Source organism: Chlorocebus sabaeus, chromosome 20, assembly GCF_047675955.1.
Source record: "Chlorocebus sabaeus isolate Y175 chromosome 20, mChlSab1.0.hap1, whole genome shotgun sequence".
Taxonomy (NCBI): domain Eukaryota; kingdom Metazoa; phylum Chordata; class Mammalia; order Primates; family Cercopithecidae; genus Chlorocebus; species Chlorocebus sabaeus.
The window spans coordinates 96,232,891-96,249,944 of record NC_132923.1 but is presented as its reverse complement, the minus strand read 5'-3'; the positions used below and the strand labels follow the sequence as shown (position 1 = coordinate 96,249,944).

Genomic DNA, 17,054 nt, shown 5'->3' with positions numbered 1-17,054 from the left:
GGGTGGCAGAACTGAGCAGCTGACAGAAGGGACTCCAGGACTTGTCTTAGAGAGTAAGGGACTGTGTTCTCTGCCCTTCATTCACTTATTCGACAATCGTTTGTTCATTTCTAGTACATGCCAAGCACTATTTTAGGTGCCAAGGTCATAGCAGCTCACTCACAAAGTCCCTGCTCACATGGAGTAGACAGTAGATTACTGTCTAGACAGAAAACAAACAAAAAACAAGATAATTTCATGGGGTGATAAGTGCCATGAAGGAAATAAAATGGAAATGGAATAGTGACTGTGTTGCAGGAAGTGTCTTCCAGAGAGATGGTCAGGGAAGCTCAAGGGGAAACCAAAAGCTTCATAAAAAGTCAGAGCTGCCAAAGCTCCCAAGGGACCACTGGTTCCATAGCCTCATTTTGCAGATGGGAAAACTGAGGCCTAATAAGCCGAGGCAGAGCCCAGAGCTGAGCCCGAGTCTCTCGACCTCCAGATGGCTGGATGGCTTCCTCCTCTCCTCCCCTCACATCCTTAACCTCCCCCATGTTATCTTAGGGGGAAGGAGCAGATACAGGGGTGCTCTCAGAGTGTGGGCATTAAACAGGGACCAGCGGAGTGAAGTGCAGCAAACAACACAAAACCACACTGCTGTGTAGTTACTGAGATGGGATGCAACACCCGTCTTGCTATGGGAAAGAAGTTTCACGAAATTCAGATTTTTCCCATGCTACAGTTCTGAGTCTTTTTTGTTCAAGAATATTATGCATCAAATTCTTCTTCTGAAGTTTGGTTTTGGTGCCTCTGCTTTGCCTATTTGAGGGGCATGACCCTGGGAGAGTCATATGGGAGCCTTGGTTCCCTCACCTGCAAAATCTGAACCCAACTTTCCTGACTCCAACAGCACTGTTGTGTGCAGTCTTTGTAAAGACCACAGGCACCCCCTCCCCATGACTGCGTGGGTCTGGTCCCCTCCCTCTGCTTCTGAGCCCATCCCTGCTTGCCCACCCCAGCCCTGAGTGTCCACACAAGCAAGTGCGCTTGTTACAGACTCACTGTGACACCATGAGGTGGTTTTGGGTTTGTTCTCATCCCTGATTGGCCAACCAGGAAGCAGGTTCGTGTGTGTGAGAGGGCTTGCTGAAGGTTGCACAGCCAGTAAGCGACACAGCCAGGATTTGAACAGAAAGTTCCATTCAGTTTTCTCTACTCAACGCTTCCATCCAAAATGACAACAACAACAGACAACAACAACAGCAACAACCACCCAAAGCTTTGGTGTATGGGGATCTAAGCTTCATTTCCCTGAAAATACATTGATGTGCAATGTGGATTTGGTGTTGGTCATGTGTTGGTCCAGGTGGTGTCCCTTTGGTGTGGTGCTGCCACCTGCCGAGCAAAGATGGGTGTTGCATCCCATCTCGAGTAGGCGCCGTCCAGGCGGAACCCAAATGTAGAGGCCTTTTCAACGCTTTTAAGTCCACTAAAAAGCACGGCAAAGAAGCCCCAGAGGTGGATCACTGGACCCATGGAAACACTGAGGTCCAAAAAGATCCTTTAAACAATTCATCTACCTTTGTTGACCTGACTTCCTCTTTTCCCATTTCCCATTGACCTTGGCATCCTGGCTCCTGCCTCTCCACTCCCCTGGAATTGCTCTGGCAAAGTCATGTTGACTTCCTGATTGCCTAGTTGAACAGCCTCTTTTTAGTCCTCACTTTACCTGACTCTTCAGCAGCATTAGGAACCCCTGACCACACCCTCCTTTGTGAAACATCTCCCTGGGTTTTCAGGACACCTTTCTGCTGTTTCTCTCCCACCCCCCAGCTGCTTCTTCTCAGCCTCTATCCAAGGTTCTGTCCTTGGCCACCTTCTTTTATCACTAGGCATCATCATTCCCAAGGCAACAATGGGTGTGCTAATACCCCCCACAAACAAACTTACTGTCAGTCCGGACCTTATTCCTGAGCTCTGGACTCACTTACCTGGCCCTCTTCCTCCTAGACGTCCACCTTGGATGGCCCAATGTGTCCATCCTGATCTGTCCTGCTCCCTATAGCCTGCTCTTCTTGCTAGGACTCACCTCATGGAAGAGTCACTCTGTGCCCCAAGCCACACCCCTGGGAATCATTCGGCTCCTTTTCTGTAGCCTCCACGTCAGGGGATCATTACTGTGACTGCAGGATCCATTTCCATCTTCTTCCTCAGTAGCAGAACCTCTGAATTCTACTTACACACGTGGCCACCCAGAATAAAGACTACATTTCCGAGCCTCTTTTGTAGTTAGCGGCGGATAACTTCCAGAAAGTGCGCATCTCCTCTTTTCTCCTTTTTTCTAGCTGGAATGTCGATATGGTAGCTCAAGCCGCTTTTTCGGATCATGAGGTCTAACCCACAAATGACAAAGCAACAAGACTGTGGGGTCTGGATGCTGACACTATGGATAACTACCCATTCTGGACCACCTACCTGGTTCTTTTTATTTAAGCTACTGTTTTTCTGTCACTCAAAGCCACGTGCCTAATGCTAAGTAATCAAGATAGAGTCATTCATTCAGCAAAAGAATATTCACTTATGCTAGACATTGTATTTTATGCTTTCTTAGGGCTCTCCATTTCTGCCACGTGTCCCTCTCAAATCCATTCTACTCACCACAGCCAGAGTGACCTTTCCAAAACACAAACCCAACTATTTCCACTTGGCTCATGTCGTCCGTGACTCCCCATTACTAACAGCATCAAGTTCAAACTCCTCAGCCTGCCACTAAGGGTCACCCCTTTTGGCCCCTTGCCTACTCCAACCACACCCCCTCCCCGACTGACCATCCACGCTACACACTAACCACCCTAGACTTGTTGCCTTTCCTAGTAAAGCCTTATTCATTCATGTCACTAGGCTTTTGCACACATTGTCACCTCCCTTGGAATTTCCTTCTTTCACGTGCTCATGTTCAAATTCTACCCCATATTTCCCACTATGTAAGTACCTAGTATGTGTCATGAACTGTGGTCAGTGTTTTCACAGCAGCAACTCACGGGTAAGGCCCCCTACTGTCCTCATTTTACAGACAAGGAAACTGAGACTCAAAGAAGGGATGTGAGTTGCCACAGATGAGTATTCATAGTGATGACTGAGTACTACCAGGTCTACTAAATCCAAACAGTTCTTTTTTTTTTTTTTTGTTCTTTGAGACAGAGTCTTGCTCTGTCACCCAGGTTGGAGTGCAGTGGTACGATCTCGGCTCACTGCAACCTCTGCCTCCAGGGTTCAAGCGATTCTCGAGTCTCAGCCTCCTGAATAACTGGGACTACATGCCACCATTCTGGCTAATTTTTGTATTTCTAGTACAGACACGGTTTCACCATGTTGGCCAGGCTGGCCTCAAACTCCTGACCTTAGGTGATCTGCCTTCCTCTGCCTCCCAAAGTGCTGGGATTACAGGCATAAGCCACTGTGCCCACCCAACAATTCTCTTGATGTAGGACTCAGGCCTCTGATATCTTCCCCACCTGCACCAAGTACTCTGGGGCATAGGAGACTTGAGTTCTAATCTCAACTGAGCCACTTATTACTGTCGCTTGGCTGTGGTGGAGGCTGCTGGTTGTCTAGCAAAATCCATTTCCCCTCTTCCAGAGTAAGTGAGTTACTGATAAACACACGGTCGCCAGCTAGACACTGTATTTCCCAGCCTTCCTTACAGCGAAGTGTGGTCATGTAGTCACATTCTTGTCAAGAAAATCTGAGAAGTGACGTGCATCACTGGGCCTTAGAACACTGGGCGTGCTCACCTCCTCAGTCTCATCTTCCTGAGAGCCGGACACAAAGGTGTCCATGACCCAGATTCCGCTCTGCAGAAAAAGATAGACAAGCAAAGAAAGCCAGCCTGGACTTTGAGAGATATCTTGGCCCACGAGGCTGGAGTCATGAAAGGCAGAGCAACAAGAAGCAAGCAGTCTGGGTCTGGATGACTGAGTGGAAGCAGAAAGAAGTCTTTTCTGCTCTGCAAGCCACTTTAACATTTTTCTGGGCCGGGTACAGTGGCTCATGTCTGTAATCCCAGCACTTTGGGAGGCCCAGGCAGGGAGATCATTTGAAGCCAAGAGTTTGAGATCGGCCTGGGTAACGTAGTGAGAATCCATCTTTACAAAAATTTAAAAATTAGCTGGATGTGGTGGCGTGCGCCTGTAGTCCCAGCTACTTGGGAGCAGGAGGATTGCTTGAGCCCAAGAAATTCAAGGCTGCAGTGAGCTGTGTTTGTGCCACTGCACTCCAGAGTGAGGCTCTGTCTCAAACAAAACAAAACAAAATAAAATGAAATCCATTTTTCTTGTTCTCTTTGTTATAGCAGCTAACACTTAAATATTTCTTACTATGTGCAAGGCACCATCCCAATTATGTTAAATATTTTAACTCAATAAATTACTAGCTGTGTGGAAGCAGGCAAGTCGTTTCATCTTTATAAGCCACAGTTCCCTCATCTCTATATAACCTGGAATAATAATGTGCTAACTTAGATTACTGTGAGTCAGGTGAGATAAGATGAGTCAGTACTGAATGACCTAACAAGAGACAGCTCATGTGTTTAAGGTATTAGCTGCAAATTCGAAAGACTTTGATGTGAAGAAGAAAAGGGGACGAGGAGGAGGCGGAGAAAGAGATAAAGTACTGCTATTGCAAAATAGTCATGGAAAGATTTGGGGCTTCCTTACACTGATTTTACAGCTTAGTAGTATTTTATTTTGAATCAGATACAGGGGAACAGGCAAACTTACCCACGCTACACGGGCTATAAATGAGGGAGAGGTGGTTTCCCAAAAGAATTTTGGGGAAACCTTTTATCAGGAGAAGGGTGACTAAATCCTGGAAGGCATAAATAGCGGACGCCTACTTCTGCTCTTGGGTCTTTCTCTGCTGGCTGAAGAGCCCGTCTTTCAGTCATTTGCGTGGGACATGGTTTGAAGTCCTCCCTCCCCACCCTCGACCTCTTTCTCTGGACATGCTCACAGCTACTGCTGACTCAGCACTGCTGTGCCAAGTTGGAAACAGCTATTGCTGTTGGGAACTTACTGCATGCCAGGCACTGTGCTAAGTACATCAGCCAATAGCTCGTTTAATCCCATCTGTTGAGTGTGTAAGTATTGGAACATATTTTAGCTTAGAAACAAAAACAGAGGCTAACAGTGGTAAAGTGGCTTTGCCAAATGTCACGCATGTAGTTTGGAGCCAGATTCAAACCCAGAAGGGCCTGAAAGATTCAAACTAGCAGCAGGGCCAGAGAGGCAAGCCCAGGTCTGACGCCAAGTCTCTCAGACCCTGATGCTAGTCTGTCTGTGTTGCTGTCTCATTAAGGGCAGAAGCACCACTCTACAGACGTCTCTGAGGAGAGCCGGACCACCCCTGTCCTTCGTTTAAATCCAGAAGCTCGGCCGGGTGCGGTGGCTCCTGCCTGTAATCCCAGCACTTTGGGAGGCTGAGGCGAGCAGATCACTTGAACCCAGGAGTTTGAGACCAGTCTGGGCAACATGGCAACCCCCTCTACCCAGCCCCCCACCCCCCGCCCCCCCACACACTAAAATAGGGAGCTGAGCACAGGGCCCATTGAAGTCTGTGTGAGACTCAAGATTCTAAGTTTTTTTTTTTTGTGACAGAGTTTCGCTCTTGTTGCCCAGTCTGGAGTGCAATGGTGCGATCGCGGCTCACTGCAACCTCTGCTTCTGGGTTCAAGCGATTCTAACTGCCTCAGCCTCCTGAGTAGCTGGGATTACAGGTACCTGCCACCACGCCTGGCTAATTTTTGTATTTTTATTAGAGACGGGGTTTCACCACGTTGGCTAGGCTGGTCACAAACTCCTAACCTCAAGTAATCCATCCGCTTTAGCCTCCCAAAGTTCTGGGATTACAGGTGTGAGCCACCACACTTGGTCGGGGGTTGTTCTCATTTGTAGAGTCGGGGAGGGTAGACATCCACGAACATCAAGTCCAGGTATCTCCGTGAAGCAGAGGTGTGGCCAGGGATGGAGTGGGGAGTCCTCCACAGCCCATTAGAGGGTGGTCTCCGGCGGGGCTCAATTGTACGCCTCTTCCCACAGAGGAGCTCAGGCTTAGGGCTTTGCCATGAAATGGGCACGTGAGACAGCAGACTGCCCTAGCTCAAGACAGGGTGTGAGCCAATCATTTTGTTTTAAACAAACACATGTTTTTGGTCAAAATAAATATACGCTTAAGACAAAATAATTTGCAAACAATGTAGAAAACACAAAAAGTCAGAGACCCCCCCACAAGTTTTTTCAAACACATACGATTCTATTATATTATATGTATGTTACATACATATACATAACACACATCTCTTTTTTTATATAAATGGGATTATAGTATTTTATTTTATTTTATTATTTAGTTATTTTTTATTATTTTAAGACAGAGTTTCACTCTTGTTGCCCAGGCTGGAGTGCAATGGTGCAATCTCAGCTCACTGCAACCTGCCCGGACTATTTTTATTTTTTAAAAATTATTTTGAAAATTTGTTTTGCCAACCTTAGAGTTAACTACACCTTATAAATAAAAAATGAAATTTTAAATTTAAAAGGTATTAAAATTTTCCTGGACTCAAGTGATCCTCCCGCCTCAGCCTCCCAAAGGACGGGGATTCTAGGTGTGAGCCACCATGCCTGGCCCAGCACTCTCTGAGCCACACAGTAGGTGGAGGTGGGGGCGAGGGTAAGCCTTACAGTCTGGTGGAGAAAGACCCCTCAGCAACTCTGAGACACAAGGTAATAGGCCTTTGGATGTGGAAAAGGCCCTGTGGAGGGCATTTCAGGCTGAGGAAATGGCACAGGCAAAGGAACAGAGGCTTGGCGGCACGAGGAGCATCGTGCATGAGGAGCCTGGGGTGGCTGCAGTTGAGGATGGGAAGGCACTTGGAGGCTGGGTGGGGCAGGGCTCTGTCCTCCTCGTCCCTGTGGTCATATTTCCCAGCCACAGCTCCACCTGAGCCAGCTCACAGGTCAGGCACTTAACATCACCTTGGTTCATTCTCACAAGAAGCTTGTCATGTCTCCACTTGACAGATAAGGGGACTGCACTCAGAGTAGCTTCCTTTATTTCTTCTATCCATCAAGGCACACTTTGGGCCCTGGGCCTTTACTCATGCCCAGTCTCCCAACCCGTGCGTCCTCCCCAAGCTGACCCACATCCCCGTCTTTTATCAGCACCAGCCCTCAGGGCCGTCCAGAACCTGAGCTGCTCAGCAGTGCCTCCTTGGAACCCTCAACATAAGACTCTACGTTGCATGCTCCAGGCTGGCCAGATCTAAAGCCCCAGAGTATATGCAGGTGTCCTCTTCCCAGACCAGCTACAGGGTAAGGGCCATGGTTGTTCACCCACAAACCCACTTTGGCCAAGCAGCATTGCACTGTACCACTTGCAGTGTGCTCTCAGAAACCCAGCCTCACGTGAATCTTTGCACACACATTCTTCAGATGTTGGAATTATTTTCCCCATTGGATGGAAGAAGGAATCAAGGCCTAAGGAGGCTCAGTAGCTTCCTCTGCATCTCACAGCCTCAGAGTGGCAGACCAGCTCTGAGACTCTGCTCTTAACCCACCCAGGCTCAGGTCCTTGGCCAGATCCAGCCTGGGGAGGGGACGGGCCCCAGATATGGTGAGGTGGACATGCTCACCTCACCTCTTACTGGGGTGTGACTTGGAGTAATTCTGTGCGTGCCCCAGTTTTCTGACCTCTGGAATGGGGATAAACTACCTAGCAGTGCTATTTACAGGGTTGGGCAGTGATTAAAGAGACTGGAAAAGAAAGAGCACCCACTGGGCTCTCCCTGTCAGTTCCCACCATGCCTGCACACAGCGGGCACTCAGTAAGCACTTATTTGGTCTTATAGTTGGCACTAATCTTGTCCCAGCACTTCTAACAACAGGGTGGCATGAAGAGTTAGGCCAGGATGGATTAAGGAATTCAAGAGGATTACTTAGTAATCAGCTAAACCACTTAAGCTGCCTGGGAAAAGGCTAGGATCAGACTGTTCATTAATTTATTTGATAAATGACTGTTGAACACTTATCTGACCTGGAGTGATGATGATAATGACGACAATGACGATGATGATAGTGATGGCAGCGCTCAGTTATTGAGCGGGGTATTTTGTATAGAGTCTCATCACATCAAACCTATAAGGTTGATATGTTTCAATTTTGTTGTTGTTCTGTAATAGGGAAGGTGCTGGTCAGATCTGAGACTAAGGTGAGGCAAAAGAGATACCCAGGGCATAAATTTAAGGAGACCCTTGCTGTTGGGGACAAGAGTCCCCCCCCAGTGCCTGTGGTGAACACTGTGATGTGCTGCCCAGAGCCGCCTTCTATGAAACCATTGCCCTAGTCTGGACACAGTGGCGCATCCTGTAATCCCAGCACTTTGGGAGGCCAAGTCAGGTGGATCACTTGAGGTCAGGAGTTGGAGATCAGGCTGGACAACATGGTGAAACTCCATCTCTACTAAAAATACAAAAGGTAGCCGGGCCTGGTGGCGCATACCTGTAACCCCAGCTACTCAGGAGGCTGAGGCAGGAGAATCACTTGAACTCGGGAGGCAAAGGTTGCAGTGAGCAGAGATCGCGCCACTGCACTCCAGCCTGGGTGACAGAGTGAGACAACTCTGTCTCAAAAAAAAAAAAAAAAAAAGGAATTATTGCTCTAGCCCCCAGGAGTGCTGTTGGTAGACAGCTGTCCCCTGGCAGCTCCTCCAGGGATGGGCTTAGCTGGGGACAGCTGCCTTGCCCACAGTCACACCACTTCTCTGGGTGGTTCACATCCAGTGACTGATGGAGGCAGGAGTATAAAGGATTAAAATGGTCCAACTCAGGCCAACTCTGAAGGGCCCTTCTAGCTCCAGAGCTCCCAGTGGGGCTGGCCGAGGCTTCTGCTGGGCCTGCTTTGTAGCCTCTTAGCTGGCTCTGGCTTCTGTCCCCTCCCTTCTGCAGGTGCGGATCCTAAAGGCACTCCCTAACACACCTCTTGCTAGCTGAATGTCATCTCAGAGTCTGCTTCCTGGGGAACCCAAACTGCAACAGTGTCGCTGTTGGAGTAACCTCTTTCTAGCTGTTTAAAACACAGCCTTCCTGAGATTCTAATACAAAGGTATCTCCAAAAAGTGCTGTTATCAGGGATAACAACAGCACTTACTACAAACCACACTGCTCTCAATACTTTACCTGCACTAACTTGTTTAATATCCACAGCAGTTCTACAGGGTGGTACTATTAGCATCCCCATTGTAAAGATGAGTTCAAGGGAAGTTACACTTTTCTTGAAGGAAAAAAAAAAAACAAACAAACCCACAAATGGCAGCTTGTTGATAAAATCCAGTCAATCAAAAGATAATTCAAAATAAAGAACATCAGCATGGAAACTTTCATATGAATAGGAAAACAAAACAAAATAAAACAAAAAGGATAGGAAAATGACTTATCTGTGTCATGACTCAGTTCCCAACCCTGAGGAAGCCTGATTTCTGACCCCAAAGATCCAGCTTAGGTATAAGAGTGAAATCCACAGCACCAAAGAGGCAACAGGTTGCTTTAGGAGGCAGCCCTGGGGGAGACATGAGCAACACCCTGTCGGCCCCATGGGAAGCTTGTGTGACTATCTTAGGAGAGCCAAGACTCGGGAGGTGCAGTGGCTTGCTTGAGGTCAGTCAGCTGGTAAGAGTCGCTTCTGGAACTGGACCCTGAGGCTGTCAGGCGACAAGCCCATTGCTCTCCTCACTGCCTCTCTACATACTGTCTCTTCCCCTGGTAGGAGATGGTAGGGTCAGAAGTCTCCAAACTGTCAGGGATTTGGGGATCCAGGCGGTGGGCTGCCCCAGCCTCATCTTCTCCCGTGTCCCTCTGTCTGCTGTCCAACTTGTCAGCAGTCTCTTTTGGAGGGATGGGGAAGGGAAGAGCTCAGCAGCTGGACTCCCTCCTCCGCTTCCCCTTTAACTCTGGAAAGAGGCAGGTGTTGGGGTTTTCATTGTAATCCCTTCCATATGGAGAGCACTTCAAAGTTTACCAACTGCTTATCAACCCATCTCTGAATTTGTTCCTTACTAATTGTGAGGCTTATTGCTTTGTAATGTAGCAGGGCAGGGATATTAGCCCCATTTTACTGGTGTGGAAACTGAGGACCAGAGAGAAGGGAATCAGGGAAGTGTCCAGCTCAGGGCCAAACCCTCCTGTCCTAATTCAGCCCCGTGGTTTCTGTCTTTGGCCTGGGGTTCTGGGCAAAGCAGCGGGGTGGCGGGGTAGCAAACGCCATCCTCTCTTAGCCCAGGGCTCAGGCCAGTCCCTTCCCAGAAGCCTCTCTTCCTTTCTCTCTTCATCCTGTCCCAGAAATCCCATGATCTTAGGGAGACCTTTACTCATTTGCCAAACACCTCCTGTCATCAGCCACATGCCCATCCTCGTAGCTTCAGAGCACAGCAGGTCCTGGGAGAACTCACAGGCTGATGGAGGGTCACATCCACAAAAAAGTCTGGCTTGAGAACCAAGCCCAGCTGCTGGGGACTGAAGGTCTCAGCCTGGTGTTCCTCTCCAGTGTCCCTGGAATCCACGCTCTCCTAGAGAATGCCCCACCACCTGTCCTAGCACTGTCCGCAGCGTCTCTGACCCAGCCTCCTCCCTGCCTTCAATCTCTTTCCCAGCTTTTCTCCCCACATCTCAGAAGCACCTAGGTATTTGTCCAGAGTGAACAGCAGAGGGTGGCCAGGAACTCACGCTGGTGCTCAGGACTCCGAGGCCAAATCCTGCCAGGTCTGTAGCATGAGGACTGTGCTTGCCTCACAAAGTTGTCGTAAAGTCATCTGACCTTTCTTGTACCTTCTAGACACCCCACACCTTCCCCAAACATTCGTTGTACTTGTGTGCCTTCCTGCCTTGAAACAGGCTCTTCTCTCCTAAAAACATATTCATCACTCAAGGCTCTGTTCATCACATCAAATGTCACTGCTTCCCTGAAGCCTGAACTGACCCCAACCTCAACTATTAATAGCTGAAACTGCTCCCTCCTCTGGGTGTGCCTGCTTGGCCAGTCTATTGTCCTGGCTGTGCAATCCCCCTCCCCCATCCCCTCCGAACTGTTTTTTCTTTTTTCTTTTTTTTTTTTTTTTGAGGTCTCTCACTCTGTCGCCAGGCTGGAGTGCTGTGGCATGATCTTGGCTCACTGCAACTTCTGCGTCCTGGGTTCAAGCGATTCTCCTGCCTCAGCCTCCCAAATAGCTGGGACTACAGGCACGCATCACCACACCCAGCTAATTTTTGTATTTTTAGTAGAGACAGGGTTTCATCATGTTAGCCAGGATGGTCTCAATCTCTTGACCTCGTGATCTGCCCACCTCAGCCTCCCAAAGTGCTGCCTAAGCACTGTTTTCTAGAACTCATCACAGTCTTCCTTGCAGCAAGATTAGTTTATTTCCAGGCCTGTTACCCGCCTCCTCCCACCTGGACTGTGATTCCATGAGAGCATGCACCAAGTTGACACAGGGCCTGGAATAAAATCAGCACCAATTTGTAGAATAATAATTGCTGTCACTTACTGAGAACTGCTCAGGTGTTTGGCACTGTGCTGAAGGCAGCATAACTACCTGAGGAGACGGGGACCATCTCCCTCTAGGAAACAGCCTCAGAAATCAGAACGGATGGTGTCTTGGGCAAGGGAGAGTCAGGGTCCAAAGCTAGGCTGTCTGAACCCGGTGCCACCCAGCTCCTCTCTGGCAGAGCACCAAGCTCCCCCCACCCTAGGAGCTGGGAGGTCCAGTGGGTTGCCCCACCACCCAGTAGCAGCCTCTGCCCTCCAGGTTGTGACATAACAATTGCACAACCCACAAGATATTTTTGAAAGAAACTGTCGGTTTCCTCTCCTGGGCACTGCTGGGGACTGTGGCCCCCATGCCATCCAGTGTCTTCAGCAGCCTTGGGACTTTGGAAGCTAAATATAGTCAGGGCTCGGGGTGATAAGGAAATGAAAACGGCAAGACTGTAAAGTGACCCAGTTTTATTTTGGTTTTGTTGGCCAGATAGGGCATTGCTCCATGGGTTCGGGCTGTACAATCTTCCCCTCCTCGAGGTGGGAGGCCCAGCAACCGCTGGGCCCAGGCAGCGGGGTGGGAGGCTCAGGAGATGGTGGCTCTGGGGACCCGATCCCGAGGAGAGAGAGGGCAGCAGGCAGAGGCCTGCAATGGCTCAGATTGGGGGGAGGGGGAGGCGAGGGGGAGAGGACACGATCCAAGAACCGGAGTCCGAAAGCTGAAGCTGGTCCAGTCTCCTTCACTTTACCGCCGAGGCTGGGGTCAGAGAAGTGAAGCCAAACTGTCCTCCGGCAGGAGGCAGGGCCTGGAGGGACGCCAGGGTCCCAGCCCGGTGCCGGGCCCCGCGCACACAGCTGCCGACTCCACCCTCGCGGAGGGCGCGCGCGGGGCCCAGTCGCCGCGTTCGGGGTCCGGCGGGCAGTCGGGCCCCTTCTCCTCTCGGGCACGCCGGGCGGGCGCCGGTCGCGCTCAGCAGCTGACGGAACCGGCGGGAGGCGCGGACCCCAAGTCCGAGAAGCAGTCGAACTCGCTCTGGCCCAGGAAGAGCTCGGGCAGCTCGCGCACGCGGTGCAGCCCGAGCTCCAGCTCCAGCGACGTCAGCGCCTCCTCGTCGATGAGTTCGGCGTCCATGCCGCCCAGGGCGAGCGCGGGCGGCGGCGGGGCTGCGGCGCTAGGCACCGGCAGCGGGCCCTGGGGGCCTCCCGGGGCGTTGGGGGGCGCGGTCGCGCGGCCGGGGTACGGCGTCGCCACAGGTTGCAGGTGCGCGCTGCCCGCGGCCGGCGGAGGCACGGCCGGAAAGGGCTGGAAGGAGGACGGCGGCCCGAAGGCCCCGTACGCCAGGGCCCCGGGTTGCGGGGCCGGCGGCGGCCCCAGGGGAGCCCCCCGCGGCCTCAGCCCGCTGTCCAGGCCTGGGCCAGCGTACGGCGGCAGAGTCCGGAGCGCATGAGGGCCATGGGCGGCCGCGGTGGACGGCGGCCTCTGCACCAGGCGATAGCCCTCGGCGAGCATCAGGTGGTCGGCCATGGCGGCGGGCCGGCTGCCTGCGGGGACAGTGCGCGGTGGTCAGCGCCGGCTCCCCCGGCCCGGGCCAGCAGCTGCTCTGCGGCGGGAGACCCGGGCACCGTGCGATCCCTGCAGGTCGGCCGGGCGGAGCAAAACCAAACCCGACCGGTGCCCCGGCCCAGCCCACTACTGCGCACCTTGCGGCCGCAGCACCAGGTCACAAAAGCCCGCACGGTGTAGCGCTCCGAAACCTCCGCGCCGCGTACGGGGGCTCGGCGTATTCTTATACCCAGAGGCGGGGCTTCCCCGCCCTTTGACGCTCATTGGCTGGGAGAGACGCTTCTGGGCGGGCCGCGCACGTCTGCATCTAGGTCTTGGCCCCGCCCCCCGCTGGAGCCCCGCCCCCTTGGTACCCCGGCCCCGCCCCAGGCTCTGAGCACCTCGCTGGGGAGGGGTATTTGGCACTTTCCAAGGGATTCGGTCTGGCCTTCAGGGCTTCGGAATGAGGCTTGGCTGGGGTCGAGCTTGAACTGACCAGAAGGTGGGGTGAGAGGGCCAGAGTTTTTGGCCCCTCGAGAGCTGGAGGATGTCAGGCCTACGCAACCTTTTAACTTTCCAGATTGAGACCGAGGCTCAGTGGCGGAAGAGGCTTCTTGGAAATACACAGCAAAGCCTTGATCCAAGTGAGACTCGAGCCCAGCCTTTGTGATTGCACAGCTACAGAGGGCGCATGCACCTTAGCGGTGCAGGGTCCTCGCAGGAGGTCAGCTGTCCATCCCCATAACCCCCAGGAGAACCTGTTGTTCCCCTTCTAGTTCCCACTGCACCTTGTCTGTTGAAGCATGTACTTAGTTGTTATTAAAGTAATTTATGGGCACGTCTCCTGAAGGACTTGTTCATCTTCTTATTCCCAGCACTTGGCCCCGAGCCTGGCCCCGAGCAGGCTTTTAGTAAAAGCTGAGTGAATGAACTAATGATGGAATGAATTGCAACTCTCAGCGAGCCTCAGTTTCTTCATCTGTAAAAGGTAAAGAACAGCAGCACTGGCCCTTTGTGAGGGGTAAGTGAGGGCATGTGTGTACAGTGACCCGCACCGTGCCTGGCACGTGGTAGATGCTCAAAAGTATCCCTCAGATGAAAGAAAGGCTGTTTAAATTCTGTCCCAAAGGGCCTTCCCTTGATAACAGCAATAATAACTTGGACTTTTGGAGTGCTTTGCATTCTACAAGTATTTTGTCGGGGGCAGGACATGGATTATCAGCCCCATTTTGGTGATGAGGAGAAGCACACAAAGAGAAAGTGGATGTCCTGAGGTCACAGGCAGTCAGTTACCTCGTGAATGTCATGTGTTTTCCAAGTCCTTAGGGCAACTGGAGTCCTTCCCGTGGCCAGGAAACAGCCTCCCAGAACCTTGCCCTCCACGCATTTGACACTTTCTCTCCCTTCTCTGACCTTCCTCCCCCAGTGGCGTCCTCGGAACTTCCTGGAATTCGGGTTTATCCAGGTGATGGAGAGGGGAGAGCCCTAGAGTGAGAATTCAGAGGCCTAAGGTCTTTTTTTTTCCCTCTTTCTTCTTCTTATTTTTTAAAATAGAGGAGAGAGTGGGGGCGGCATGGGGGAGTGAGGAGGGCCTCAGGCTGATCTTGAATCCCTGGCTTCAAGTGATCCTCCCACCTCATCTTTCCAAAGTGCTGGGATTACAGGCATGAGCCACTGCACCCAGCCAGAGGCCCAAGCTCTAATCCTATCTCTGCCACCCGCAGGTGTGTGACCTCCACCACCAACCAGCTGTGACTGTTGAGTGTTGAGCAGGGAGTATCACTTGATTCCCCAGGGCCTCAGCTTTCTGCTCTGTGAAAGGGAGATGGTGATCTTGCCTGGCCAACTGGAGAGCTTGTGGGAAGTGATAAATGACCATGGGTGTGGTCACATTTTTGCAAAGTGTAAAAAGCTACACCCTGGAATTTATTCCCCCAAATCTTTCTCTACAGGTAAGGTTTCTCACAGGAATTCCTAAACCTGGCCATACCTCACACTTATCTGGAGATGTGTGGCGTAAGAGATGGGTGAGTGGGTGCTTTGAGAAAGACAAAAAATCTCTGCCCAACCCTAACTTCCTGACACAGACTCTCCGAGGGTATTTTTAAACCACAAGAATCTGTATTTTAAAAAATCAGTCTGGGCTGGGCATGGTGGCTCATACCTGTAATCCCAGCAATTTGGGAGGTGAAAGTGAGAGGATTGCTTGAGCCCAGGAGTCCAAGACCAGCCTGGGAAACATAGTGAGACCCTGTCTCTATAAAAAATTAAATAATTAGTTGGGCATGGTGGCACCTGTCTGTATTCTGAGCTACCCAGGAGGCTGAGGTGGGAGGATTAGCTGAGCCCTGGAGGTGGAGGCTGCAGTGAGCCATGATGGTGCCACTGCACTCCAGCCTGGGCGACCGAGATCTTGTCTCAAAAAATCAACAAGCAGGCCTGGGGAGTGGCTCACACTTATAATCCCAGCACTTTGGGAGGCTGAGGCAAGTGGATCCCTTGAGCTCAGGAGTTTGAGACCCCTGTCTCTGCAAAAATAAAAAATAAAAAATTGGCTTGGCATGGTGGTGTGCACTTGTAGTCCTTGCTACTCAGGAGGTTGAAGTGGGAGGATCACTTGAGCCTGGGAAGTTGAGGCTACAGTGAACTGTGATCACCCCATTGCACTCCAGCCTGGGCGATGTAGCGAGATCCTCTCTCAAAAACAAAAAAACAAAACAAAACAAAATTATTCTGCCATCATTGGTCTTGGGACACCAGCATTTGGGAGCCATTGCACCACCAGATGATTTTCCATTAAAAAAAAAAAAGTGTGTATGACTAATGTTTAAGAAGTTCTTTAGGCCGGTCATGGTGGCTCATGCCTGTAATCCCAGCACTTTGGGAGGCCAAGGTAGGCAGATCACCTGAGGTCAGGAGTTTGAGACCAGCCTGGCCAACATGGCGAAACCCCATCTCTAAAAATACAAAAATTAACTGGGTGTGATGGCACACGCCTGTAATCTCAGCTACTTGAGAGGCTGAGGCAGGAGAATTGCTTGAACCCAGGAGGCAGAGGTTGCAGTAAGCCGAGATAGTGCCACTGCACTCCGGCCTGGGTGACAGAGTGAGACTCCATCTCAAAACAAAAGAAAAAAAAAAAAAAAAAGGAAGAAAGAAAAGACAAGAAAAAAAGGAAAAATAGAGTAGGAAGGAGGTTGGAGTACAGGGGAGGAGGGGAGCAAGTTGTAGTACTAAGTGGGTTATCTGGGGCAAAAGCGGGCTGGGTGTAGTGGCTCATGCCTGTAATCCCAGCATTTTGGGAGGCTGAGGTGGACAGGTCACTTGAGGTCAGGAATTTGAGATCAGCCTGTCTAACATGGTGAAACCCCACCTCTACAAAAAGTACAAAAATTAGCTGGGTGTGGTGGCGCGCACTTGTAGTCCCAGCTACTCAGGAGGCTGAGGCAGGAGAATCGCAGGAACCCAGGAGGCAGAGGTTGCAGTGAGCTGAGATGGCGCCACTACACTCCAGCCTGGGCGACAAAGCAAGACTCTATCTTAAAAAAAGAAAGAAAGAAAGAAAAAAAAAGCAGTATCAGCAAGGGAACGCTGGAGCAGCACTTCTAAAACTGAAGCAATAAGTCCTGAAGTGTCAGCCTTACCAGGGACCCCATTAGAAATACACATTATAGGGCCGTATCCCAGCCACAAATCAGTTTCTGGATCAGAAACTGGGCTGGAACTCAGCATCTGTGTTTTAATAAGCCCTGCGGGTGATTCTGGTTAAGGACCTCTGAGTTAGGGGGAAGCCTTCGGCAGGGGTGAGCCGCAGCCCTGAGGGAGTGTGGACAGAGCGAAGTGGGGCCGGGAGGGTAGGAGGGAGGCCATCTGCATTGAGGCCTTGCAAGGACTTTGGCAGAGAAGTGACGTGATCTGGCTTTTGCTCTGAAAGAGTCGCTATGGTTGGACCT

General features: G+C 51.1%; 1 protein-coding gene across 1 annotated transcript; it reads right to left on the bottom strand.

Moving 5' to 3' along the window:
* Positions 1-12,011: 12,011 nt before the first annotated feature.
* Positions 12,012-13,413, bottom strand: CITED4 (Cbp/p300 interacting transactivator with Glu/Asp rich carboxy-terminal domain 4). Its single transcript, XM_007979233.3, has one exon. The coding sequence runs from the start codon at positions 13,081-13,083 to the stop codon at positions 12,529-12,531; it is 555 nt and encodes a 184-aa protein (XP_007977424.1). The 5' UTR covers positions 13,084-13,413; the 3' UTR covers positions 12,012-12,528.
* Positions 13,414-17,054: the final 3,641 nt, after the last annotated feature.